At 49.9% G+C, this 27,913-nt stretch overlaps 1 protein-coding gene across 3 annotated transcripts in view; it reads left to right on the forward strand.

The window, feature by feature from the left end:
- Positions 1 to 27,913, forward strand: part of FRMPD3 (FERM and PDZ domain containing 3) — a 125,665-nt gene that overhangs the window by 71,039 nt on the left and 26,713 nt on the right. For 2 of the 3 annotated variants that reach the window (XM_064574451.1, XM_064574452.1), the window contains exons 3-9: positions 11,124 to 11,228; positions 15,164 to 15,271; positions 18,022 to 18,153; positions 19,805 to 19,924; positions 23,824 to 23,960; positions 24,295 to 24,421; positions 26,513 to 26,602. In XM_064574451.1, the coding sequence (XP_064430521.1) occupies positions 15,167 to 15,271; positions 18,022 to 18,153; positions 19,805 to 19,924; positions 23,824 to 23,960; positions 24,295 to 24,421; positions 26,513 to 26,602 (711 nt within the window). In that variant the 5' untranslated portion in view covers positions 11,124 to 11,228; positions 15,164 to 15,166. Of the gene's footprint in view, positions 1 to 1,444; positions 1,491 to 11,123; positions 11,229 to 15,163; positions 15,272 to 18,021; positions 18,154 to 19,804; positions 19,925 to 23,823; positions 23,961 to 24,294; positions 24,422 to 26,512; positions 26,603 to 27,913 lie in introns of all 3 variants that reach the window. The other variant, XM_045881182.3, reaches the window with a different exon arrangement.

Raw genomic sequence — 27,913 nt, forward strand, 5'->3', positions numbered from 1 at the left:
CCCTCTGACCCTCCTCCCTCTCATGCTCTCTGTCTTTCATTCTCTCTCTCTCAAATAAATAAATAAAATCTTTAAAAAAAAAAAAAAGAAATCCCATTGGAGTTTATGTTCTCGTGGAAAGAGACACGTCTTAACAATAAACATGATAAATATGTAATTATATGGCATACTGGAAGTAGACGAAGGTTATCAAAGGATAGAAAGTGGATCAGGATAAACCGGGTCCTGGAGTGCTGGGCATAGGGGTGCTTTTAATAGCCTGGCCAGAGTTAGCCTCATTGAGAAGGTGGCAACTAAAGAAAGACTGAAAGGAGGGAGGGTGTCAGAGAGGGAAGAGCCAGTGCAAAGGCCCTGAGGCAGGAGTGTGTCTGTTATGTTTGGGGAGCAGGGGAGAAGCCAGGATGTGAAGTGGGGTAAAGAGGGGAAGACCTGTAGCCACTATAAGGACTTCGGCTTTGTTCTACGTGAAATGGGGAAATGTGGCAGGGGCTGGGGCAGACGCGTCACATAATCTGACTTACACTATGCCCTCCCCTGTTCAAGAGACAGATTTTCCTGTGGGATTTTCCTGGAAGACAGCTCCTTCCTTCTCCCAGGAGCTCCCCATCCCTGGACTTGGCCTCACTGAATGTGGAAAATGTTCCAAGTCCTTGAGCAGGAGGCCTTGGCCTTCCTTGAGTATCTAGAACCAAGTGATCGCGACTCTGCTTCTTGAATACCCTTGTTCCCAGAAACGTATGAAAAGGTCCATCGAGGAGAAGAGAAGCTCCTTCCAGGCAAACTCTTTCCATTTCTCTCAGTTCTTTTAAAGGACTGTGTATTCCCAGGGGAGAATTTTCATACCTCATGGCCTGTTTGATCATTGGTGTAATTCTTGTCGGAGGAGTTTCAAATTCTTCATCCCTTTGAATATTTGCTGTCTGGAGAGCCTTGGTTCCATCTGTTGCTCCCTAGCTCTCATTTTTTGGTCCTTCAATTAAAACAAATCTGCTGAGCATGAGTCATGATAACCAAATGACCTCCTTTGGGTTTTTCCTTTGAATTTCTCCTCTTGCTTAAATACCAAATTGCCAACTGAGTTCCATAATTCAGGCCTTTTGTTTTCCTTGAGAATTTTCTATTCTACAGATAAAATTGCTCCTAAGGTTTGGGGAGATCTACAGAGCGAATGTGAGAGGGAAATAGAACAGGAAGACTTGAAAAATGACAGCCCCAGAGATTATGGTAATGCCTTCTTCAGATGCCTGTATGAACCTCTATGGATGGTTTCCGTCAGCCACCACAAATGATGGAGGCAAGGCGGCCGGGCAGATAGTCAGAGTGCCCGCTGGCCTAATTCATATCCCTGAATGCAGCCTAGGGGAGAATTCTGGTGTTGCTTCTCGTGCGAGATGAATACCTAGTGCATGATACACTACTGTCCTGTTCCTTCTTCTCTCTGTAGGAGCGCTAAGGAATTCATCGTTCTTACAGTTCTGCACACTCATCAGGTGAGCGAGCCGCTGTGCAATCCACCCTTCCTCCTGATGGAGGTGACAGAGTCCCATAGTGGAAAGTGACCGTCACGGGAGGGCGGGTGGACGGCGAGACTAGAATCCATGTGTTGTGAGCCAAGCTTGAGGAGTGAATGTAAAGCATACCTTCTGAACATCTGAGTCTGCTTTCTACCTTCAAGGCTTGGGGATTTTTTGAAAGGCTCTCCAGTGCTGTGTTCTGGCCTGTGCCCTTCTGCTTTACCCCCACTGAGGCCGCGCGCTCACTGCCCCGGTCCCAGACAGATTTTCTACCTCTTTCTTTCTTTCTTTTTTTTTTTTTTGCTATGCCCCATCAAAATGTACCCGTCCAGGGTCCAACTCCCATAAAGTCCTTGCAGATGGTGGGTGCTAGCTAGTCTCATTCATTCATTCATAGCAGTATTTACTAGATGGAATGCAACGTATGAAGCCCTGCACCGCATGGGGGGCATTTAATATGATGGTGGTGGGAAAGTACGGTGGGACGAACCATTTCATCTTAGTCCCGGTACAGTCACTAACTAGCTGTGTGACCTTGGGTAGGTCAGTTCCAAAAAGTTCCCCGTCTGTAAATTGAGGGGTTTAGACTAGAACAGTGTTTTCCAAACTTGACTGGTCAAAATAGTCAACAGGACTACTTATTAGAAGTAAAAATCCTGGGGCACCTGGTGGCTCAGTCGCTTAAGCATCTGCTTTCGGCTCAGGTCATGATCTCGGGGTGCTGGGATGGAGCCCCGTGCGGGGCTCCCTGCTCAGCCGGGCATCTCCTTCTCCCTCTCCCTCTACTGTTCCCCCTGCTCGTGCCCTCTCACTCTCTCAAATAAATAAATAAGATCTTTTAAAAAATAATAAAAATAAAATAAAAATCCCCAGGCTCCTCTCCTCAAGAGTTGGATTTAGAAGGCCCAGAATCCATTACTAGGTTACTTTGTTATAGTAATCTTTTTTAAATGCACAGACCCAGGTGCAGAACTTTTATGTGCAAAACTCAGAGCCCCCCTTCCACCTCCAGCCTAATTGTCCCTTCTCAGTGTCCCCAAGACTCCCTTGACTTCCAGCACTGATGTCCCACCTCCATGGCCACAGGAGAGGTCCCATCTGTTGGGGGTGGGGGGCATGAAATCAGCACAGCCTTCACAGAGGAGGCTACATCTGAGCTGGACCTCCAGAGAGGGGGCAGGATTTCCCAGGCAGAGACAGAGGGGAAGATTTCCCAGAGAGTTGGCATTTCCGGGCAAAGTCAGGGACAGCGTGCAGGTGCAGAGCGTGGGCTCATCAGTTGGAGATGGGGTTCAAATCAAGCTCTGGCACTAACTGCCTTTCTCCATGGCCCCCAGTGTGAAACACACACACACACACACACATTTACACAGGCACATTCTCTCCCTCCCCTCCCTCTCCCCCTTCTCCCTCTCCCTCTCATACTTGCTCTCTGGCAAATAGGCCTTTCTCAGTAGCAATTCTCTTGTATCTCTGGGCAGGCAGGTTCCACCCCTCAGGTGCAGTAGCCTGGTGGACAGTGGACCGTCACTCCCCACTCCCCAGTCTCCTCGTGAAATGGCTACCAGTTCTACCCCCCAACAAAAAAAAAAAAAACCATGCTTGTTGTGTTTTACCTCTCTGATCAGAGACCCATTGTGGGTTACTGTGTTAGTCAGGTCTCCTCAAATGTCATCCCCTCCTAGAAGCCTTCCTTGACTACCCTTTTTAAGACAGCATCGGCCTGTCACGGCCAATACTGCATCATTTTTTTTCCTCAAAGCGAAAATACTATATTTGTAAACTTTTTGTTTGGAGATCATTACAGACTCACAGGAAGTTGCAAAGCTAGTACATACATCCCTGTGTACCCTTTACCCGGTTTCTCCCAAGGGTTACGTCTCCCAGAACTAAAGTACCATTTCAAAACCAGGACACTGACAGCAATACAATGTGTGTATAGGGTTCAGTGTCAGTCTGTCACATGTGTGGTGTGGTCCACGTGGCCACCAGCACAGTCAAGACACTGGACAGTTCTATCACTACAAGGACCCCTCACCTTGCCCTTTTATAGCCACACCCCTCTCTCCCTCCACCCCAGTCCCCATCAACCACTAGTCTATTCCCCCTTTCTGTAATTTCATCATTTCCAAAATATTATATACACAAAATAATATAGCACGTGATCTTTTGGGATTGGCTTTTTTTTTTTTTCACTCAGCATGGCGCCCTTGCAAGTCATTCAAGTTTTTGCCAGTATCGGTAGTCTGTTCCTTGTTAATTGCTGAGTAGTATTCCATGGTGCGGATGGACTGCAGGCTGTTTGGTGATTCACCTAAGCCTTATTAGAATGTCAGCTCCACGAAGATAGGAGCTGTGTTTCATTCATTGCTCTCTCCCCAGCACCTGGAAGAGCACTTGCCACAGAGTAAGCATTCAATAAGGATGTGTTGAAGGAATAAAGAAAACCCAGCTTCCAGCCATCATGGCAACCCAAACTCAAGTATCCAAACGTAGGTGCAGAATGAAGAGCCTAACGCTGCCCCCCACCTCTGTTCCAGCTCTCATCCCAGTGCCCCCAACACCCCTCTGCCCTCCAGTTCTGATGTCCCCACTGTCCAATCCCACGGCCTCTTTGCTACGACCAGGCTGCTTTCCTTTTCTCCCTGGTCCAGATCTTAGTTCTTACAGCCCTGCCGGCTTCTGTCCTTGTACGGCTCCACCCTTCTTCTAAACAGGTCTGTGTCCTTTAAGACCTGGCTCGAGACTCTTCCAAACACCTCTGCCTGACTAACCTCAGTGAGAGTTTCTCATTTGGTTGCCTGTTCAGCAAACACCTATTGAATACCTACCATTCGAGGTGCTCTTCTAAGCTAGGAACATGGCGGTCCCCGGGACAAACATGGTTCCTATCCTCACAGAGCTTACACTCTAGTACTTGGCCTAACGCTTTCGAAACCCTTGGAGCATAGAAGTGAGCACACACACACAGGGGCGATAGTCGAAACAATTAACCTGTATAGTCGAAGCCATTCGCTCATAATGTAAGCCAGCCATGGGCACTGGAGCAGAGTCTTGGAGGCCTCCTGACTGTGCCAGGTGTTAACCCTTCAGATGACCACTGGTAAAGAGGTCCCATGGGAGAGGTCCCATGGCACCCAGGAAGTTAGGGCAGTGGCTGCTTGCCAATCAGTGTGAAAGAAATCCTCACAACAGGTATGGCCATACCAGTGCATCCCAAGTGAATGTCAGCCTTGCATACATGCATAGTCGATCCTCACTATTCACAGATTCTGTGTGAGCAAGTTCACCTACTCCCTAAAATGTATTTGCAACCCCCAAGTCGAGACCCGTGGTGCTTTCCTGGTCACTTGCGGACATAAGCAGAGCATGAAAAATTTGAGTCTCCTAATGCACATGTTGCCGGCTGAGCTCAAAGACAGCAGCACTCTGCCATCTTGTTTCAGCTGTCACACGGAGGTGTCCAGAGATAGAGATGGCAGGGAGCAGTGAGGTGTAATGCAAGAAGCTCGGGCTCTGGAACAGTTGGATGGGATTTGAATCCCAACTGTGGCACCTGTTAGTGGGGCGGCCTCAGGCAAGTCACTGAACACTTCAGAACTTCATTCTCTCCTAGTGAAATAAAATAGAATCTACCAGGATGAGTTGTTTTTAGAATTCAGAATTATGGGCGCCTGGGTGGCTCAGTTGGTTAAGCGACTGCCTTTGGCTCAGGTCATGATCCCGGAGTCCCTGGATTGAGTCCCACATCGGGCTCCCTGCTCGACAGGGAGCCTGCTTCTCCCTCTGACCCTCCCCCCTCTCATGTGCTCTCTCTCATTCTCTCTCTCTCAAATAAATAAATAAAATCTTTAAAAAAAAAAAAGAATTCAGAATTATAATCTGTGTGAGACGTATACACACACTCGCGCGCATGCACGCACACACATGCATGCACGCGTGCGCGCGTGCACACACACACACACACACACTTCCCCTAGGAGCAACTGTTCAGTATTCATTCGTTCCATGTTCGAGGTGACTTTATAAAACGTAACTAGCGTGAGTCACAAAAATTGACCGAGACAGAGAATCTTCTCTCAAGTTATAATGAGAGCTTATCGATAACCCCTAGCCTATGTTCCGTGTGATAGCCCCTGCATTACAGAGCATAGTCCAGCGTCCACAGCAGGCACTTGACATCTTAACGGTTGCATGGAGATTACCACTTCTTCCAGAAGACAGTCTCCCTGTAGGTCCAGCCTGTGGCCCAGGAATCTTTATACCTCTGGGGCTCCTTCCGGCTTCTACATTCCGTGGCTGAGGAGGGTCCAGTACAGTGGTTCTTGACCCTGGCTATACATTAGAAGCACCTGAGAAGCTCTTAAAACTATTGATACTCAGGCTCTAGCCCTGAGCAATTGAATTCGAAGCTTTGGGGAGGGGACCCAGGTGTTGGTCTTTCAAAAAGGCTTCCAAAATGATCCTTATGCAGCCAAGATACATATCAAGAACTACTGATCTAACATGTAGTCTCTTTCAGATGACATTGTTCTTTTAACAGAGTGACTTTTATGACGGCAGACCATTGAGGGTATTTTAGTGGAGTGATCACAGAGCTTCTTGAGGTATGGTGCTTGGCAGATGGTAGGTACTCAAACCATATTTGCTGAATTGGTGAACTAATTCATTATGAACAGTAGCAATCAACTGCTACCTCTTACTCTGTGCCTACTCTATGCTTGGTGCTAGGGGTAGATATAGTAATATAAAATCCCGTCTCTTCTTTTACAAGCTGCGGGGGGACATGAGTGGATATGAGTGTGGATTAACAAGGAGTACTATAGGGGAGCCTGGGTGGCTCAGTCGGTTAAGCGTCCGACTCTTGGTTTCGGCTCAGGTCATGATCTCGGGGTTGTGGGATCAAGCCCCATGTCAGGCTACGCGCTGGGCATGGAGCCTGCTGAAGGTCCTCTCCCTCTGCCCCTCCCCCCACTTCTATCTCTCTGGGGAAAAAAAAAGGGAGGAGTACTATAGGAAATCCAGGGAGGGCACTGGAGGAATTGGGGAAGAACTCAGGACCAAGGTAGAATTTGACCTGGGCTTTAGGGATGGCATTTAGCTAAGCAAAGGGGACACTGGGGGCCCAGAAGGGCAGGGATGGTGAAGAGGCAGCATGAGGTGGGCGCAGAAGTGGGAAGCAGCCCGGTGTAGGCACTGTGGGCAGAACCACCTGTCGGGGCCAGAGATGAGGAATGAGGGTCATGTGTGGCTCGCAGGGGGCCTTGGGAGCCGGAGAGAGGACATGATCACCTCCAGGCCCCAAGTGCAGATAAGAAGGCCCTGGGTCCCTTATCAGTAGTCTGGTGAAACCAGGATGGCCCTCCCTTGTCCCAGACTCCCACAGTGGTTGCCATGGGAATTGCCTATGAAGAGGCTCAGGTGTCAAAGACAATGAGCCAGCGGGAAGAAGACTAGGAGGCTGTGGGCGCTAGAGGAACCCGAGCTTTGTCCTCTCACAATCCAAGCGGGGCCCTATCTTGCACTAAAATGTTGGGCCATATACCTGACTTTGAACCCAACCCTGAAATCTGTACTGATAGAGCCACCAAATTAAAAAAAAAAAAAAAATGGTCAGAGAATCACCAGCTGCTGAATTCAGTCCTGAGGGAGAGGCAGACTCTCTCCTCTATTGCTTATTCCATTGAGCTGCTGCCTTCATATTTGCTTCGAGGGGCTTACAGTGGCCCCGGCAGTGCTTTGTGATTCTGGTCCCGTGTTTCCAGCCAAAATTCATTTTTGCCAGCGAGGGTGCCTGTTGCAAAATGAGACTCCCAACTGCTTGAGGGGAAAAAATGGGGTCAGTGAAGAGCTCAGATGTCCCAGCTTTGAAGGTACTCAATTAATCTCTGCTTAATGGGCTAAGACATTTTCAACAATATAAATTCCTGTGCCTTATGCTCCTAGAGATTCTGACTTTTTATGTCCGCCGTGCGCCTAGAAATCTGTGCTTCAGCAAGCGCTCCCCAGTGAGTCTTACCATCAGGGAAGTTTTGGAAACAGTGGGGCGTGCATGCTAACGAGTTAGTGCGGGGGTCAGCAAACTTTTTTTCTGTAAAGGGCTGTCTAGTAAACATTGTAAGTTTTGTAAGCTATGCATGATAGTTGCAAAAGCAAACACAGGTATGGGCGCCTGGGTGGCTCAGTTGGTTAAGCGACTGCCTTCGGCTCAGGTCATGATCCTGGAGTCCCTGGATCGAGTCCCGCATAGGGCTCCCTGCTCGACAGGGAGTCTGCTTCTCCCTCTGACCCTCCCCCCTCTCATGTGCTCTCTCTCATTCTCTCTCTCTCAAATAAATAAATAAATAAAAATATTAAAAAAAAAAAAAAAAAAAAGCAAACACAGGTAGTGCCCAAGGGAGGATCACGGCTGTATTCCGATAAAGTTTTATTTACAAAAACAGGTGGTGGGCAGGATTTGGCCCAGGCAGGCCCGCAGTCCACTGACCCCAGAATTATGTTCACTACTCCTCCCTGGTACTGCATTCATGCTTTGATGAGGGTCTTCCTGATTCTCAACTTTTTCATTCAAAAGAGTGACCCTAGCATTAAGAACTTCAGGCCACATAGCTGAGCTTCAGAGATGCTTCGGTACAGGGCAACCTGTGAGAACCCCTCCCATCACACTGCAAGGTAGACATCACCTGTGTGCGGGCGTCAGGCTAGACGTGAGTCTGTGACATGTAGCCGAGACCAGTTGGCAACGAGGGACTCACCATCAGTGATCAAGGCTGAAGACTGAGAATAGGACAGTCTTAGAGACGGACAGGACAAGGGTCAAGGAGGAATGAGGCACGAACAAGCTGAAAATAGCTCTACCACAGACCCCGGAAATGATTACAGTCCCTGAAAATATGGGCAATTCCACTTCCTCCTTCATGATTTTGCTCCTATAAAAATATCTGAATCTTTTGGGTATAGTCGTAACTGTCAGGCAGGATCCAATCTGGGACTTTTGGTAGGGATCCCAAGGAGGCTGTCCTCTCCTCATAGGTGAAGACAAAAAAGGACACCAGTTGCGGTCCTTCATATGTTCAGAGGTCTGTTCAATAAGACCAGGGTCGAATCAGAACCAGTGGGGGAAAGATCGGGAATGGACACCCAGCTTCAGCTGGCTCTGGGGCCTAGTCGCCAATCCAAGGCTCGGGAAATCTGGGTTTTAGTTTCAGCCCCACTACCAAATTATTCTGATACTTTGAGCAGACCGTATCCTCTTCCCAGGCCTCCGTTTTCATGGGTAAAAATGAAGGGTGGACTCCACGGCCCGCTGAGGCCTCTAGAGCTGCCTCGCCCCACACGGGGCGTGAAGGCATCCAATGACAGGTGGTTACAGAGAAAGGAGGGGGTGACCGGTAGACGCGAAGATTTTACCTGCCTCGTGTCTGTGGCGCCCCAGGTGGACATTCGGACTACTGTGAGACAGAGCCAAGCAGAGCTGCCTGAATGTAGCTCCAGATCTTTCTGTCTTGCCCCTGTCCTGTGCTCCTGCAGCCTGCAGCCCCTGCCCAGGATTTAAGCACCAAGCTGTGCAACACACAAAGGCATTTCTTGACTCCCACGAACAATCAATACTGTAATCACTTTCTGCAACGATCTCTAGCCCTGGATCTTGTTGTGCCGTTCGATCTGCTGCCAACAAACCGCGTCTGTGGCTCAGGATGAGAAGTCCGCTGTTCCTTTAGCTCAGTGGTTCCCTGCAACTTTAGCCACGTTTTGAAGTCATTGGAAACGTACCCCCAAAAATGCCAGTACCTGGGCCCCAGCCCCAAGAATCTGAGGTCATTGATCTGGGGCAGGGCCTGGGCATCAGGGGTATCTGAAAGCTGCCCCACTGTTTCTGTCACACCGCCAGGACCAAGACCCACCGCCTGAGGTTCGAGCGCACTTGGGTCAAACAGGTGGCTTTGTGCAATCTGCCCTCTGTGGGGAATGAGATTGCTGGCTCCGGAATAGAACACAGCTGGGACCAGGGCCCAAGACCTGACGAGGACATTTGTCTCGGGTGTGTCTTTATCTCAGGGCCCTGCCCTCCTGCAACCAATCTCGTAAATGGATTTCAACTGCAGTGTTCATGGCAGAAAATAGCTTAAGGTGTCCCCTTCCCAGCTGGCAGGGGCCTTCAGGACCTTAACTCTCAGGGATTCTTGATGGCGGGATTCGAAGGCTCCATGACAAAGCTGGTAGGGGAGGCGGTTTGAAGGAGCCCCAAACCTGGTGTACCCCCTAGTCCTGCTCATCCTAGTAAGTGGCAACTCTGTTCTTCCAGTTGACTCCTCTCTTTTTCTCACCTCCCACATCCAATCCGTCAACACATCAGCTCGGTTCTATCTTCAGAATAGATCCAGAATTCGCTCCCTTTTCATCACCTCCGTTATTACTACCCTAGCCCAAGCTGCCATCATATTTTAACTGTATTATTACAGGAGACTGCAAACTGGTCTCCTTCCTTTGGGTGTCAACCCTCCTACGCTGTTTTCCACACCACAGCCAGAGGCATCCTTTTAAAATGCAAGTCAGACCCTATCTGCTTAAAACCCTCCAGTGGAGTCAAATCCAAAGTTCTTGCCATGGCTGACAAGGCCCTAGGTGACCCAGCCCCCACCCGCCTCTTTGAATGCCATCCCTCTGGCTCCCCATCCATTGCTCTGCTCTGGCCACACTGGGCGTCCTTGTGGTTCCTCATGCACCCCGATGCCCCTCCCACCTCAGAGCCTTTATCATTCTTTCTGCCTGGGAAGCTCTTTCTCCCTCCACTTGCTTCCCGTCTCTGCTTAAATGTCGCCTCCTCTGAGAGGTCTCCCCTGAACATCCAGTCTAAAATAATGCCCTCATCACTCACCCCTCCTCACTCGTGCATTCTCTTGTGTAGCCCTTCACCCTGCTTGATTTGGCCTCGGGGTCCTTCTTTGCTACCTAAAGGGTATTGATTTGTTTATTGTCTGTCTGATCCCGCTAGATGGATGCTCTTTGAGGCCTGGGAGCTTTGTGTTGCTCACTGCTGAATCCCTCATCACCTAGAACAGTGCCTGCAAGTAGGAGGTCCTCCCTAAATTGGCCACACAAATGAATAAATGCCCCCAAAGACATGAGGGGGCCCCTCAGCAAGACTCCTGATTTTCCTTGAATCATTTTCTTTAGTCTCCTTCCTGGGGGCAGGGCATATCTATGAGATGAATAAGATCATTCCTGTAACTCCTTTGAGATGCTCGTATTCAGATTAATAAAAGCCACCATTTAGGTGTATCTCACGCTACGAAAACCAAATATGTACTTATTCAGTGTATGTTATCACTAAAGAATTTTTGCAAACTCCCCTAGGCCTAGAGTGTTAATAACGGGATTCGATTTACCTAAATTCTATTCATGTCCAGCTTTTTTCAGAACACACCAATCGTAGAAGGAAGCACTTAGCACATTGCCTCGCACCTAGTAGGGAATCAATACTTACTTATTGACTTATTGATCAGTAAGGCCAAGTGTACCCGTACTGAGACATCTTAACTCCAGCGTGGCAAAGGTCAGGTTTATCCCAGGGATGGAGAACTCACTGGCCCTCTGTTCTTTTTGCAGTCCCCCAAATCTGCCTTCATCAGCGCTGCGAAGAAGACCAGGCTGAGATCGAATCCTGCGAAGGTCCGATTTTCTGAGCAGGTGGCAGTTGGAGAAACAGACGCAGTAAGTGCAGCTTTATTTAGCTCCCTGTCTTCGGCCCTTGGCTAGAATCAGCCTGGCCATGGAGGTCTCGCTCTGGAGGTCTCTCTCTGGAGCTCATCTGCGGCTCCTCGGAGTGGGCGGCATTACGAATGGGGTTGGAGAGGGAGGACCACGGGGCTCCAGACTAGTAGCAAGTTAGGAGTATGTGGCATCCCGAGCACCAAAGCTTACACTCAGAGCCAGCCCTCCACAAACATCTCTGGGCTGTTTGACAGAAGCAGGAAGGAGAAGGTAGTGGTTTTCTAGATTCGGAGCGAGAGCGGCTGGTGAAATCGAGCTCTCTTCACATTGAAGTGGTCCCACAATGGTTCATCTTGACGGGAGAAGACCCCAGCGAGCAGCCTGGGGGATATGATACAGACTCTCATTGTCACAGAGCTTTGATTAGGCACCTGCTGTGTCCTCAGTGCCACAAGGGATGCAAAATGAACACCTCTTCCCTGCCCCTGGATACCACTCAGTGATGTTGGGGGGTCGGGGGGGTGGGAAAGTAGTTCAGATTGAGATGACACAGCGTCCCCCACTGGGTGGTATGGTTTCAAGGAGCAGGTGATGCTTGACGGTCCATTGCCATGCAGCTGCCAGGCTGGGGGCGGGGGGCGGTCATGGCCAGCCCGCAGTCTTTCTCACGGCTCTGTGGGGGTTTCCGTGAGCTGAGCCGTCTGCTCCACATAACAGATGGGTGGAGGGCAGAGAGGTGTGTATTAAGCAGTCATGAATTATGGCCCGAGTCCCCCAGGAGTGTGCAGAAGTCCGTGATAGCCAGGTGGGGGTGGGGGTGGGGGTGGGGGGCGGGGAGAGCCAGAGCTAACAGGCATTTGTGCACTTTTGAGGCTTCTGCGGGCTGGGCTCCCGGGAGGCCCATGGCATGTCTGTCCGTCCGAAGCACAGCTGCAGTTGAGAAAAGAAGCCAGCAGGCCCAGCCCAGTGGGGAAATCTGTGGGGTGCCAGGTACTTGTGTAGTTCTTTGAAGTAGAGCCACTCAGAACAAGGGGTAGAGGACACAGGTGTCTTCCATCGCCTTTTCCCTGGCACTCGTTCCCAGCCTCAGCCCAGGCCCTCTTCCATCCCCGTTCAGGGACAGCTGAGAAGCCCAGGGGACTCCAGGGTCCCCCTGGGGAAGCCGCCACATAATTGGTGGCTGGGCTCCATCTCCGTCCTAGCAGGAGAGGTTCAAGAGAAGTGGGGGGTTGGTGAGCAGAGAGAAGAGGGAACTGCGTGGAAACCCTGCAGATCATGATGAAGGACACCCTTAGGGCCAAGCCACTAAGGGGACGTGTGTGTCCTGAGCCCTTGAAAAGCCAGAGGAGATGCAAATTGAATCTGGAAAGGACAGACTCTCAACATTACAGAGTAATCACTCAAGACCAGGCCACCAGGGGAAAACTTCCCCTCCACCTCTCCCTTCCCTTTCTCCTCCCCTCTCTGCCTCTCCCTTCTACTCTTCCTTCCCCTCTCTCCCCTCCCCCCACCATGATTCCCCTCTCCATACATCTCAGCTATCCACAGGCAAGATCAAGCCCCCACCCCAGACCAACCTGAAAGCAAATGCCCCAGAGTGGCTAGGCCCCCCCACCCAGGGTGCCTTCTGTCGCTCCTGGACAGGCCACCACGTGCAGTGTGAGGCTCTTGACTGAGAGACAGACAAACAGACATCAATCTTCCCACTCTAGCTGTGCTCAGGAAATGGCCTGATGTCACAACCCCCACCTCCCATGGCACCAGTGTGGAGCCTAGCAGCCTCACCATTGGTTGGGACCTAGGGGAGTCCAGGCCCAGGTGACTCTAAGGCTGTCCTATCCTCCTTTTGCCTCGGTGTTCTGGGGCTTTATTAAGCAGCCAGAGCAAAAATAAATCCTGTGGGCGTTCCTTGCCAACCCTATTTTTAAGCAAAATCAATTAAGTAATTATCTGAGTCCAACCCAGTGTGCTAAATAAAACCTGCCACCGCCGAGTGTCAGCCTGGAGATCCAGTGCCTCTGGGCTTGGTAGGAGCAAGGCATCTCAGGAGCAGGCCGAGAACCAGGGAGTCTACACTTTTCCAACTTTATACCCACTCCTGGCTCCCCTCCACCGCCAACCAAACCCCAACGCGGGAGGACCTGCTTGTTCATTTTTTCATGTCCGCGACAGTCCGTAGATGTGGACTAGCCCTCTTCGGGCCTCTCTAGTGGTCTGCGCCCGCCGTCTCCTTCAAAATCAAAATCTAATTAGTCTCACCTAGGAAATCTTATCTATCTTACAGCTTTTGGTTTAGTTTTGGTTTTATAATTGCTCTCTAGTGGATTCGTGTGGATGTGCCCGGTCTCTACGACAAGAATATAAGACCAAACCCAGTCCTCTATTTTTGCCTGGCCCTCATGGAGCTTACTTAGCATAGTGTGGGGCATATAGGAGAGGCTCAATGAATGCCCACTGAATTAAGCTGACCATTTTAGGCAGCTTTTTGGTTCCTATAGACCTGGTGATGGCCCAGGGAAATGATTGGACTCTCCTGATGATTCTGATCATTCAAGTAAGCACATATTAAGCATCTACTGCTCATATATTCAGTACCCATATATTGAGCACCAACTATGTGCCAGGGACTCTGCTCAATGTCAGAACTACAAAGATTGAATAGGGCCATGGATGTGCTACAAGTTCACCATTTGGGAGAGACAAAAATTCTTCAAAAATATGCTAAGAACAGGGCACCTGGGTGGCTCAGATGGTTGAGCGTCTGCCTTCAGCTCAGGTCATGATCCCGGGGTCCTGGAATCGAGTCCCACATCAGGCTCCCGGCTCAACGGGGAGCCTGCTTCTCCCTCTGACCGTCTCCCCTCTCATGCTGTTTCTCTCTCGCTCACTCTCTAAAAAATAAATAAAATCTTTTAAAAAAAAATATGCTAAGAACACTGAAAGTGGTGTGTGTGACATTACTCTGAGAACACACGGGAACACCAGGTCCAAGTATGTAATGAGTTTGGACAGGACTTCACAGAATTGGTATTTAAGCTGGGTTTTGAAGGATGAGTAGGAGTTGGCCAAGGAGGCAAAGAGGAAGGCAGAGAGAACAGTCTTTATGTAACACATATTTATTGAGAACTTAACATGCACCACTCTGTAAATCAAGGAACACCTGGGCCAGGAAAACTTTTGCTAACAAGTTATCAGGCGTTCAAACATGGGCTTTGCCAGTTTGGTTCAGTACTGCCCACTCTCAGCTTTTGGAAATGTCGGAGGGTGTTGTGGGTCATCCCGACGATTTGGCATGCTATTGGCATTGAGTGTCTCAGGGTCAGAAATGCGTAGTGTCCTGCAGGGAGGACACAGTCCCTGAATGATTGGTTGTCAGAGGTATGGAGGCATGAAAGTGCAGGGTGGGTACCTGGACTGTCAAGACAGGACTCTGGAGAAGTAGGCAGGGGCCAGGTCAGAAAGGACCTAGGAGACTATGGGGGCGGGGAGGGGGTTGGCAGAGCAAAGGCACGGATGTGGACATGATCTCTGCATGTGAAGGGCTTGGTGGAAAGGGAAGTGTCAGGATATAAGAGCAGGCGGGTGAGGTGGGTCCTAAGGAGGCCTTCCATCTGCTCTTTAGTGCATGGTGGTCTCTGTGGGCCAAGCACCACCCTAAGGTGTAGAACTCTGAGCCACAGTAGGATGGGGGTGCACCATGATACCGAATGAAGGGTGAACTTTTGATATGGCCCAATGTTTTCTTAGAGCCTTTGGTTCTGGTCTACAGGTAGCATGATCACTGATCTGTTCTTTCCTCTGTCTCCTTGTCCTTCCCTATCTTTGGCTCCCTCTCCTTCACTCGCTCCCTTCTCTTCCTTTCTATACTCCTCCTCTGGCTTCCCTCTGCCTTCTAAATGAGCCCCTCTCCTTGACCTTTCCCTGCTTATTCACAGAAAATGATGAAGAAAGAAGCTATTCTCCTCATCCCCAACGTCCTGAAAGTTTTCTTAGAAAATGGGCAGATTAAATCATTCACTTTTGATGGCCGGACCACTGTTAAGGTACATACAGAGTCTCCTCCCTCTCGGGTCAGCCTTTGCCCTCTCTGGGGCACACATGGCTGCTGGTTCCTGACTGTCTGTGAGTCTGCACAGAGGTGCTGCTGGGGAGCGAGGTGGCCTTGGAGCTTCTGCCTCTGTGAGCCCCAGGCTGCAAGAACACGCAGCCCTCGGGTGAGGGTGTGTGTGTGGGGGGAGGCATCTGAGTGCCCAACTACATGTGTCTGTGTGTTTGCGTGTGCATGCTCGTGCATGCACACCATGCATGTGCGCACAAGCACAAGTGCATTGTATGTGCATACCTACTTGTGAACTATGTTGTGTCCGTGTTATACCGGGTCCTTCAAGACTCTTAGGAGCTAAGGAGTATGAAAACCATTAAAACATTTATAAAGCAAAGGTGATTTATATTGCTACAGTAACACCTATGCACAAATACACACAGAAATCAACAAACACAATCTCTTGGGAGATTAGCTTAGCCATGCTTTGCTTCTGAAATAGCCATCAGATCTTAAGCACTGAGCCAAGATTGGAAACGTCCAGCAACAGTCCCTTTGGCTATTCCTTTCATAGAGAGAGCAACTACTGAGCTGTGATTCTTAAGAACTCAGCCAGCCGTCTAAAAGCTGTAGCGATTCCCTTCGTCCTGAGGAGAAGAGGCAATGAAACGATTGACCCCCAGGTTCAGCTCTGATCTGGGACAGAAATAACTTCTCCTGTTTCTTCTGGACCCCCTAGAATGAATTTCCACGCAACCAGTGGAATAGCATCTATCTGCCCGGAAAACCCACCCTGGCTCATAGGCGTCCTGAGGTCCTCAGGCTGGGGCCAGGACAACCCTCTAAAGAAAGAAACCCTTGGGCCAGGAAATTTCCCGAAGAGGAATTATCAGGTGTTCAGGGGCGGCCTCACCAGTGGTTCTCGGCCAGAGTTGCCACTCCCCTCCCAGATGGCATTGAGGAATTTGGGGGTCATCCCATGGTTTGGGGTGCTACTGACATTGAGTGTCTGAGGGTCAGAGCTGCTGAGTGTCCTGCAAGGAGACAGTCCCTGAATGATGAAGAATTGTCCTGCCCTAAGTATCAGTATAAAGTTATAAAAGTTATAAAACACCGGCCTACCCGTGTCGGAACGGAGAGTCTCTTCGGAAGGCTGAGGCCTGGCTGGGTCCCCCAAGGGGCCTAGGACCAAAACATATTCCTGAGGGTATCCTGGGATGGTCTCTTGCCTGTCGGAGGTCTCAGCCTATGGGAGGGACATTGAAGAACAACTAGGCCACCCAGGGGTGTCCAAATGCCCCTCCTCCAGATGTGGCTATCTCTCTGCATCAGAATCCTCCATGGCATTTATTCGTGGGTCAGTATGTCCCCTATAGATCTGTCCCCACACCAGAACATTTGCTCCTCTCATTCCCCTCGGAGGCTTCTCCCAGTGTCTCCCGACCTCACAGTGATGACCCAGTGACCCAATGACACTGTTGCCCCCAGGTAGCCCTAGCCTTCCAGGACAGCAGTGTCCCCTGGCTTGTGATCTCACCCTGACTTCAGGGAAAGTGCACTGGCCATTCATGGGAACTTGTCCCAGAGAGGTACCAGGGTGACTCGACAGCCTGGCACGGAGGCTGCTCCACTTGTCCCACCAGTTGGCAATCACCAGCTTGGCCATCCACAGTCCTAGTGCAGCTAAACAGCAAAGAAAGCCTCATTTGTCCCTGCCAGAGCTCCATCCGCACTGGCACCTCTGTGGCTACTTGGACGCCACAAAGAGACACTCTCAAGTACCCGCCAGTTGCCAGCCTCACGTTTGAATGGCTTAGCGTCCTTGAATGTTCACTGAGGGACTTGTTTGACAACTCTGGGTATAAGGGAACCGCGCATTCCCAAGCCGGCTGCGTTCTGGCCTCTGGGGTCTGAGCTGTGCTGACTCCAGGAACACACACACACACACACACACACACACAATGGAGCCCAGTGTGTGCTGAAGTCACAGCAAGTAGACGGCCGAAGTCTCAAAACTGACATCTGGCAGCCCCCAAGGATAGGTTTGCAGACATCCTAATATTTAAAGTAGGGAGCAGAGCAGACAGAACCCCGAAGTAGTCAGATTTGTGACTACACAGACACGTGACGTGGTTCCTCCGCATGGACACATTTTTCAAGTTGCTAAATGGATGGTCTCTGAAAGCCAGCTACAATCAAAAACGAACATTTTGCCAGTAACTCAAGTCATTCGATTTGGATTATGAATCCAGAAATAGTCTGCTTTTTAATTACGTGATTGTGGCTCTGGCTTTTGTTCGTTCCTGAGGAAAGGGTTGGTGGACAAACTAGAGTGAAGGTTCTGACTTATGTAAGGTCAGGAAGAACCAGCATAGTGCCTTCCTTATTCAATGGCCCACTTGGTAAGCACTCCGAAAGCATTTTGTTGACTGGAAGGAGAGAAGGAGGGAGGGAGGGCCATGACCACCTTTTGCCAGATGTCTGGCCAGGCCAAATTCAGAAACTCCGCCCTCTCCCACCCTGCACCTTTGGTGTTCCCCAGGGCCCAAGTACTCAGGGTCCCTCTCCTCATCCTGGAGAATGCCTGGGCCACCCTAAAGGCCTGTGTCTCCGTCTGGCCACTCTCCCGGCTTCTGCCCCCTCCCCAGGACCATCTCTCTTGGGGTGCAGTCCCCCTCTCCCATGTTTGGTGCCGAGAGTGGTATAGAACTGGAATGTATCTGCCTCTCAAGGCTCTCTTCTCTTCCACAGGATGTGATGGTAACATTACAGGACCGTCTTTCCCTGAGGTACATTGAGCACTTCGCTCTAGTCCTTGAGTATGCTGGGCCGGAACAGAACCACAAGTTCCTGCTTCTCCAGGACAAGCAGCCTCTGGCTTATGTAAGCAACTCCTTCGGCCTGGCTTGAGAGCTGCCTGTGGCCTCTAATAGAGAAGAGGACTCCGGGCACCCTCTTTCTGGAAAATTCATAATGATTTCCTCAGCCAGCCAGCCCCCAGAAATGAACAGTTCTCAGTTAAGGTCTATACTAACCACATCCAGTGGGCTTTGGGCGATGTTCCTCATGACCTGAGAAGGGCATGAAGATTGTTAGTCTTGGTCTCTAGTGGGGAAGGTGTGGGGTGGTGAGTCACTGCGTGGCTCCCAGAATGTGAGATAGCCGTGCCAAGCCTCCTGTCTCCTGGGGGCCCTGCCGGCTAGCCTTTTCTGTCTCTGAGAGGAAACTTGGCCTTCCGATGAAGGCTTTAGTACAAAAAGGTCAACAAGTGGAGTCTATCGAGACCACTGAGGCCGGGACAAGTGTAGGCTGAGAATGGGCTGAGTGGGGGATGGGCAGCACGTCACCCACATCCACTTCCAAGGCAGAGTAGGAGAAAGAGCCTGGGGAGAGCCAGAAAATGCTGGCTTCGCCAATGGGGAAGCACCAAGAAGAGCCAGGGAGGCCAACCAGGACTCCCAGAGAGGGAAGGAAGGAATTGGAGAGGGACAATTGGGAAAAAGTGCCTAAATGCAAGTGCGACAAAAACCAAAATCAGACACACACACACACACACACACACACAAGAAAGGACTTTAGGAAAGAACAATTCTTCAAGGTTAGCTCTCAGCCAAATGCAGTCCAAAGCCTCACAGGATCCCCCCTGTGGAGGGAAGATTGTTAGCTTGGAAGGGAGGCCTATGCACCTCCCACCCAGCCTCTCAAGAGGCCTTCTGAATCCAATTGGTCTCTTTTTCCAAATGGGATTTTAAACTTTTTTATTGCAAAACAAAAAAAACAAAAACCAAAAAAACATAAAAAACCAACCTCAAACATCCACAAGAGTAGAAGGAATTGTATCATGAATTGTCATGACCTATAGCAGCTTCAGCAGTTACCCATACATGGCCAGCTTGTCTCCCCTATACCTCCAAATGGGATTTTAAAGCTTTGGTTTGGCTTTTTTAATCAGCCACTTACTCTGCTGGCGCTGAGCCTCTCTGCAAGATAAAGGTGTTAGACCCGCAGCGAGAAGAGTCGGAGAAGTTACCAGGAGCCCTCTCTTCCCATCTTGTATCTTGGGCCTTAGACCCCATTGTTGGTAAAGGCCATGTCCTGGTTAAGTGATTCGACAATCCTAGTCACTTTGGGGCGCCTGGGTGGCTCCGTTGGTTAAGGGTCTGCCTTCGGCTCAGGTCCTGACCCCGGAGTCCCGGGATCGAATCCCACATCAGGCTCCCTGCTCAGCGGGGCGTCTGCTTCTCCCTCTGCCCCTCCCCTAGCCCGTGCGCTCCGCCTCTCTCTCAAATAAATAAATAAGATCTTTAAAAAAAAGTTCTTTAAAAAATTTCTAGTCACTTTGGACCAGAAGGGCAGGCAAGACCTTTCCTCGAAGGGTAATTGGGGTGGGCCGGGTGGGAGGCAGGCGTAAGCAGCCACCTCGCTCAGCCCCGAGCCCCGCCCTGAGGAGGCACCAAGCTGGCTCTCACCCCTGCGGCCACGGGCCAGGGATTCCCAGAACTCTTTCCTCACCCCTCTCATCCCTGGGATTCAGGTGGTACAGCGGACACACTACCAAGGAATGAAATGCCTCTTCCGAATCAGCTTCTTTCCCAAAGACCCCGTGGAACTGCTGCGTCGGGATCCCGCTGCTTTCGAGTACCTGTACATCCAGGTAGAGTCTGATTGGGGGTACACAGACAGACAGACCCATGGACAAACAAGCAGTCAGGCTGTTCTGCCATCACCATGAAGTCGCTCTGTAAGGTACTCCAACCTCCGGGTAGCTCTGAAGGCCCTCTCCTTTCCTGCTACGGTTGTGGGCCACGGCCACGTTGTTCAGCCTGGTGACCGGTGCTTGGTGTAGCTCAAGTCCCGCCTAGGTGTCTGGGCAGATCTCATCAGTTTGGGGGAGCAGGCAACCCGTGTCACTCTGTCACCATCACAGGATCCCGGGTTTACCGAGCCCATTTGGGTAATTCTGATGCCCAGTGGCATTTGGGAACCACTGCTTTAGGGCAGTGGGTTTTACCCCTAGCTGCACTTAGAATTATCTGAGAAGGCTTGGAGAAAAAAAAAAAAAAATGTTCTGCTCCACCCACGACCAAATGAATCAAAATCTATGGGAATGGGCTCCAAACGCTGATGTTTTCTAAATTCCTCAGGTGGTTCTCGGGAGTAGCCAGGGGTAAAGAAATTCTGCCGTAGGGTGGGGGTACAGAAATGTGGAAGGGAGAGCAGCCTGGGCAGATGAGCAACTTTGAAAGATTACACAGGTGCCGAGGGAGTACACCAGCTGGGGAGCTACGGGGGAGACATGATGGAGGCCAGAACCAGGGCAGTTTTGGATGGGGGGGCGGGATTCAAGAGCTAATGAAAAGGTAGAACCAATGGGCTTTGACTCAATGTGCGTCTGGTAGAGGTGGTCTCATTCTCCAAGTGAAGGAATACAGGGAGTTTCGGAATGGGTTTGGGGAAAAGATGAGATCGTTTTGTGTTGAGTCCTAGGTGCCCATAGAACGTACAGAGTGCTTGACAAGAGGAGAAAAATGAGCTCCAGACTCATCTCTGATGATGTCTCTGACACCTGCAGACATGCTGTAAGACATCGCGGTTGTCCCTTCTAACAATCCAAAATGTGAGGAACATTTCTCAAACAGCCCTGGGCTCCTCTACCAGCACTCTGGAGACAATGAGTTGTGGCTCCTCTGTGAATTCTTTAAGTTTAGTTCTCATTTTGTTGGCCCTAAATGGCTTCATCCAAGCTTCCGGGGATCACCTTGGTTCAATTGTTTTGGAATTTGGTGTCAAGACCGTGTCCACCCCGTCCCTCCCCTTCATGATGATATGGACTTCACCTGTAATTTCTTATTTTTTATGTCGAACAGCTTTATTGAGGTATGACTGACCCATAAACTGCACACATTTAAAATGACAATTTGGTAGGTTTCGACATGTTTATACCCATGAAACCATCACCACAACCAAGATATTGAGCATATCCAGTGCCCCCCAAAAGTTTCCTCAGGCTTCTGTGTAATTCCCTCCCTGCCCTCAATCCCCAGGCAACCACTGTCCTGCATTCTGTCACTATAGATGAGTTCACATTTTCTAGAGATTTTATATAAATGAAACCGTACGGTGTGTACATTTATTTTGGTCCGACTTACTTCACCCAGCCTAATGACTTGGAGATCTGTCTTTGTTGTGTATTTCATTATTCCATTCCTGTTTATTGTTGAGTAGCATTCCATGGTATGGATGTACCAAAATGTTTTTATCAGTTTACCCGCTGATGGCCATTTGAGTTGTTTCCAGGTTTGGGCTACTACGAACAAAGCTTCTATGAACATTCATGTACAAGTCTTTGTATGACATGTGCTCTTTTCTCTCTTGGGTAAATACCTAAGAATGGAATGGTTTGATCATACGGGAGATCTCTTTCTTTCATTTTTTAAAAAGAAACTCTAATACTGTTTTCCAAAGTGGCAGTGCCATTTTATATTCCCACCAGCCATGTATGAGAGTTCCAGTTTCTCTACGTCCTCATCAGCACTTGGTATTTTTCAGTATTTTTTTAAGTCGTTTTAATAGTATTCAGTGGTATCTTGGTGGTATCTCACTTGCATTTCTCACCGACTAATGTTAAACACCTTTTCATGTGTTTGTTTGACAACATACATCTTTTTTGGTGAAGTGTCTTTTCAAATCTTTTGCCTCCTTTTTTATTGGGGTTGTTCATCTTCTTGTTACCGAGTTACGAGACTTCCTTATATATCCTGGATAGAAGTTGCTTGTTGGATATGTTATTTGCAGTTTTCTTTCCCAGTCTGTGGCTTCCCTTTTCAGTCTTTAAACAGTGTCTTCCACAGAGCAAACGTTTGAATTTTGATGAAGTCTAATTTCTCACTTTGTTCTTTGATGGATAATGCTTTCATGGATCATGCTCATAATGCCATATCGAAGAAATCCTTGCCTAACTCGAGGTCACAGGGATTTTCTCCTTTTTTTTTCTAGAAGTTTTAGCATTTTAGTTTTTACATTTAGGTCTGTGATCCATTTTGACATAATTTTTCTTATGCAGTACAAGGTATCGACCAAATTTCTCTCTCTCGTGCGTGCTCTCTCTCTCTTTTGTATTATGAACATCCAGCTGTGACTGCACCATTTGTTGAAAAGACTATCCTTTCCCCACTGTCTTGTCTTTGCATCTTTGTCAAAAATCAGTTGTCTATAAAGGTGTGTGGGTCTATTTCTGAACTCTTTATTGATCTACTTGTCTATTTTTATGCCAACATCACACTCTTGATTACTGTAGCTTTGTAAGTCTTAAAATCAGGTAGCACTTACTCTCTAACTTTGTTCTTCGTTTTCAAAGTTGTTTTGGTCATTCTAGGTCCTTTGCATTGAATTTTAGAATTAGCTTGTCAATTTCTACCAAAAATCTGCTGTGATTGTGATTAGGGTTGGGTTGAATCTATAGATCAGTTTGGGGAGAATTGACATCGTACTAATAACGAGTCTTCTGACCCATGAACATGGTATATTTCTACATTTATTTAGGTCTTCTTTAATTTTGCTCATCAGGATATTCTAGTTTTCAGTGTACCGGCTTTTCACTTATTTTGACAGATTTATCCCTAATTATTTTAGAGTTTTCAATGCTATTATAAATGGTTTTGACTTGTAATTTGACTTTCCAATTGTCGCAAGCATGTAGAAATGCAATTGGTTTTTGTATGTTGCTCTTATGTCCTGCAGCCTTGCTAACTCATTAGTTTTAGTAGGCGTTTGGTAGATTCCATTGGATTTTCTACATAGATGATCACTGATGAAGCATTCCTTTTCCACTCTCTCCTATGCTGTGGTGATACCACTGTGGCTCCCTAGTCCCTCGGCTCATCCAGGTTTCACCTCAACCAAATGGGCAACTGGTCTAACCTAGGCTGAATCATCAGGAGCTGAGACTCTAACCCTCAGGGTTTGTGCACTATCATACCCTTGACCAGTAGTTCCAGGGAACCCCCTTTAGGATAACATAGAGAAGATTGACTCATTGCTGCTTTTGACCTTCAGACCCCTAGGAACAGAATATCTGCTCCATCCCTGCAATCCGTCTCTCACCCTGGGCTTTGGGGTCAGAGTGCTATGGAGAGCTCCTCCCAGTATCTCTCTTTATTCCCATCTGAGCTAGTAGAAGATCCCTGTATGGCTGGGGAGTGAGTTTAGGCCTCTTGTAACAAGACGAAAGAAAGAGAGTGGTGCCGTGTCTCACTTTTGCAGTGACCTAGATGTTCTGCCCATTTGGACTTCGCCATTGTGTGCATCTATCCCTGAGAGGCCTGTCCAGGATCTGCTGAATGAAGCAAAATAGTGTCCCTGAGACCCAAGGTTCCTCTGTTGCCTCTCCCCCAAGGGCAGAAATTTCCTCTTCCCCTTTATCTAGGATGTCTTACTGGACACTGCCATTCTTTTCTGGGATGCAAGGGAGTAGATCTGGGGTGGAGTGGGGGGTGGGGGGTGGGGAGGGAACATCTTTTTTAACTGACAGGTTTGGACTGCCCTCTCCTGCAGAGTCGGAACGATGTTATCCGCGAACGCTTTGGAATGGACCCCAAGCCGGAGATGCTTTTGGGCCTTGCTGCCCTCCACATCTATATCACGGTCTCGGCCACTCGACCTAGTCAGAAGATCTCGCTCAAGAATGTGGAGTGAGTTGTGCCAGGGCCCTTTGGGAAGGTGGCAAATAGCTGTAAAAGGAGAAAGTGCAACGACTGAGCTGTGCTATGCTTTTCAGGAATGTAGGGCCCCGGGGTGGGAATGAGGATTATGGTTCCTCACACCTAGGCCGTGATGCCTTTGAGCTCCAGCTTCTACCAGAGAATCATGGCCAATGGGATTCTCTTGCCCTCATCCCTCTCTTTTTCTTACAGGCTCCTTCCCTCCCTCTGCCTCTCAGATCTGATTTCTGCCTCACCATCTTCTTTTCTCAGCCCCGCTCTGTCACCCTCACTAATTTCTCGCTTTTCTTCTTTCTGCTCTTAGGAAGGAATGGGGCCTGGAACCCTTTCTTCCCCCCTCCCTCCTACAGGGCATCAAAGAGAAGAACCTTCGGAAATCTCTCTCACAGCAACTGAAGGCCCACCAAACACATCCTTCCACTGGCACCAAGGTACCAAGTGTCATCCATTGGGGCCCTGCTCAGGCGCTTGGGGCTGTGCAGCTCTCCTGTGTGGTTTCCCAGCAGGTCTGGTCTTCCGAGGGAACTCCCCCCACCCCCGTTTTTGACTTGGGTACACATCCAGTTTGGCTGGATATGGGGGATGATGGTGGAGAGGGATTTTCCCCAAACCTGAGCTGCTCAGGGGCAAGTCACCGCGAGAGCCCAGGATCCTCAAAGCAAAGGGGCCGGGCTGAGGTGCAGGAGGAGGCAATTCTCCGATCATTCCGCCCATTTCGTCTGTGCTGACTGAGCACCTGCTGTGTGGACAGCACTGGACTCTGGGGAGGCATGTTTTCCATGGAAAGGACTGCTCTGTTCCTCATTAGCTTTCTAATTCGTCAGGCGGGGAATAGGGAATTCTGGGACATGAAAGCTCAGCCTGGTGGGACAAGGCCTGACCTGGAGCATGGGTCACTGGGCAGCATGGCGAGGGTTCACGTCACTGCTGTGCCCTCTGAGGGACTCCCAGTCACCCCACCTCCAGCCCTGAAAGTCTCTAGCCCTTCTCAGTCTTCTGGTTGCTTCTTGCCCAGGAGGCAGGAGGGGTGGTTAAAGGCCGCAGAATCAGCATACAGACAGAGACAAAGGACACAGTCGCCCCGCCCTGCCCCCCCCCTCCATATACCACCCATTCCGGATTACTTGTATTACCCACAAGCTTCTTTTAAGATGCAAATTTCCCCAGAGAGTTAAGTCAGGCCTACCTTGCTGTGCATGTTTAATCAAATTGTTTTATTCCCAGAGGGAGAACATCAGCGCTCCCCTCCTCCCCGACTATCTCCTCAGCAAACACTTTTTTTTGAGGATCCGCCCCCCCCCCCCCCCACGCCAGTGCTTGGGCTGGAGAGGCAGATTAAAAAGGCCTGCCTGCTCCACAGCCTTAAGTCAGGCACAGGCTAGTGGGGAAACATGACAGTCACAACATAGAGCGACAGTCGGTCACAACACCATGCAACAGGCGTGGGGGCTCTGGAAACACGGAGGCGGAGGAACACCCAGCCCAGCCTTAGGGAGGTAGAAAAGGCCAGGAATTGGTGCGTTTGATGCCAGATCTGGGTCCTGACAGACAGATAGGAGTTTGTCTAGATGAGGGGGAGGCGGGAGGGGGAGGAAGACTTTCCCAGGCAGGCAGATCCGTCAGTACAATGCCCTGGGGATATAAGAGAACATTATGCATGGAAAGAAATGCAAATAGTTCTGCATAAGCAAGTACAGAGAGTGCAAGACACATGCCTCAGGAGGGGGGCACGAGAGAAAGCCAGAGAAGCTGGCAGGAGCCGGTTCCTGGGGCACCTCGTGTGCCGTGGAGAGGGGTCATACTTCATCCTGTGGGCATCAAGAAGGCATTGAAGGATTTAAGCAGGCGGCTGACATGATTGAACTTCTGTTTGAGGCTGCTACCCTTAACAGCAGTGGGGAGGGGTTGAGGGAAAAGAGTATGGGTAGGTCAGAGAGGAAGTTAGGAGGTCCAATCAAGGTGACGTGGTGGCTGATGGCGCTCAGGTGAGAGAATGAGGGGGAAGCCCGGCGTGATACAGGTTTCTGGCTCAAAGGCCTGGGGAAGCTGGTACCACTGAGAGAGACTTTTCCATGAGGGGATGGCAGAGGAAGAACAGGCTTGAGGCTTAGGGGTGCTCAGGATTAAAGGCATCGTTGGGACCCCTGGCTGGGGATGGCCAGTACCAAGGCAGCAGCAGGGGATCTCAGGACAGACGTATAGATAAGGTGGGACGTCCGAGCTGGGGGGAAGGTGTTGGAATTATCCTGAGAACAAAATGACTAAGCTGGGTTTTTAAGGCACAAGGATCAGGAGGTCAGAGGAAGGTTTAGAAAGGGACACGGGATGACTAGAGGCAAGAGTTGTCCAAACTGGAACCTTCCTGCCATTTTTCTGAGGGTCTCCTCACACACCCGGTGTGGCTTGCTGACGAGCCTGACTAGTGCCCGTCCTAAGATGTTGACACTCCTTCCTGAGAACACAGGTTTGCTTTTCCTGTGCAACTCAGGCTTCTCACGTGTCTGCATGGGTTGTTTCCACAGGGCTCTGCAATTCAGGCAAAGCTCCAGTATCTTCGAATTCTGAATGAACTTCCAACATTCACGGGCGTTTTGTTCAACACTGTGGGCCTGGTCAGTGAGGGCCGTGGTGGGGGAGGGAGTCCCTTGTGTGCGCTTGGGCTTGGGTGGAGGGCAGGAGGGACTCCACTAGAGCTTTAGGGTGGCATTCTCTGTCAGCAAATATTTCTAAAGACCTTCCTCTTCTTCCTCTTTCTCCCTTTCCCTTCCCATGGTGCTCCAGTCCCGCCTCTGGTAAAATGGTCAAGTAGGAGGCCGTATTTGTTTTCAGTATCCCTCCATGACCCGTCTGGGTCCCCTTTCCTTGATTTCAGGGGTCAGCAAACTTGTTGCATAAAGAGCTAGATGGTACATATTTTAGGCTTTGCAGGCCATGCGGGTCTCTGTCACAACTATTTAGTGCCCTTATAGCGTGAGAACAGTTATAGACGATGCAGAAACAAATGAGCGTGGCTGTATTCCAGTATCTCTTTATTTATGGACACTGAAATTTGAATTTCGTGTGATTTTCACATGTCACAAAACATGGTTCTTTTTCCAACCATTTAGAAATGTAAAAATCATTCTCAGAGTGTGGGCCGTATAAAAGCTGGTGTTGGATTGGATTTGGCCCGTGGGCCAGAGTTTGCCAACCCCTGCCCTACCCCATTGGCTTTCCCCCTGCCCCTGCAGCCCCCACCCCCACCCCAGGCTTTCTGAGTCTGCATACTCCCCCCTTCCTGCCCAGGGCCTCCACTGTAGTAACACCCCTCCCTGACGGTGCACAGCTGATCCCCCTAAACCTGTGCCCCAGGCTAGTTCACCCTAGTGAGCTACCGTGAAAGGAAATTCAAATCATCTTGCTGACTGGATCCAGGTGCTTGTCATGCTCTGGGGAACACGCTGTCATGCTCCTGGGGCACACTGATGGGAAGCCGCTTAGCAAAGTGTCTATAGCAGACCCACAGAGGTTCCTTGGGGAGATGCGAATGCCAGGAAATGGGCCAGCAGAGGGCTCAGGCTTGATGGTGCTCAGGAGCCTGTCGGGCCACCTAAGGGAATCCGGTCCACCAGGAGCAGAGGGAGGTATTTACATACTGGGACTTGCAGATCCCTGAAAGCCTACTCCCCTCCCTCCACCCCTGCGCACCCCCCTGCCAGGGCTGAAATTCTGATAGGCCATTCCTTTGGGTTAAGACTGCTATTTTTCAGGGATGCCAGGGTGGCTCAGTCAGTTCAGCAGCTGCCTTTGGCTCAGATCATGATCCCAGGGTCCCGGGATCAAGTCCCGCATTGGGCTCCCTGCTCAGCGGGGAGTCTGCTTCTCCCTCTGCCTGCAGCTCCCCCTGCTTGTTCTCTCTCTCTCTTTCTCTCTGGCATATAAAT

The sequence above is a fragment of the Mirounga angustirostris genome, unplaced genomic scaffold (genome assembly GCF_029215605.1).
Source record: "Mirounga angustirostris isolate CCGP_5_RB_7025 unplaced genomic scaffold, mMirAng1.0.hap1 SCAF_11, whole genome shotgun sequence".
NCBI classification, from domain to species: domain Eukaryota; kingdom Metazoa; phylum Chordata; class Mammalia; order Carnivora; family Phocidae; genus Mirounga; species Mirounga angustirostris.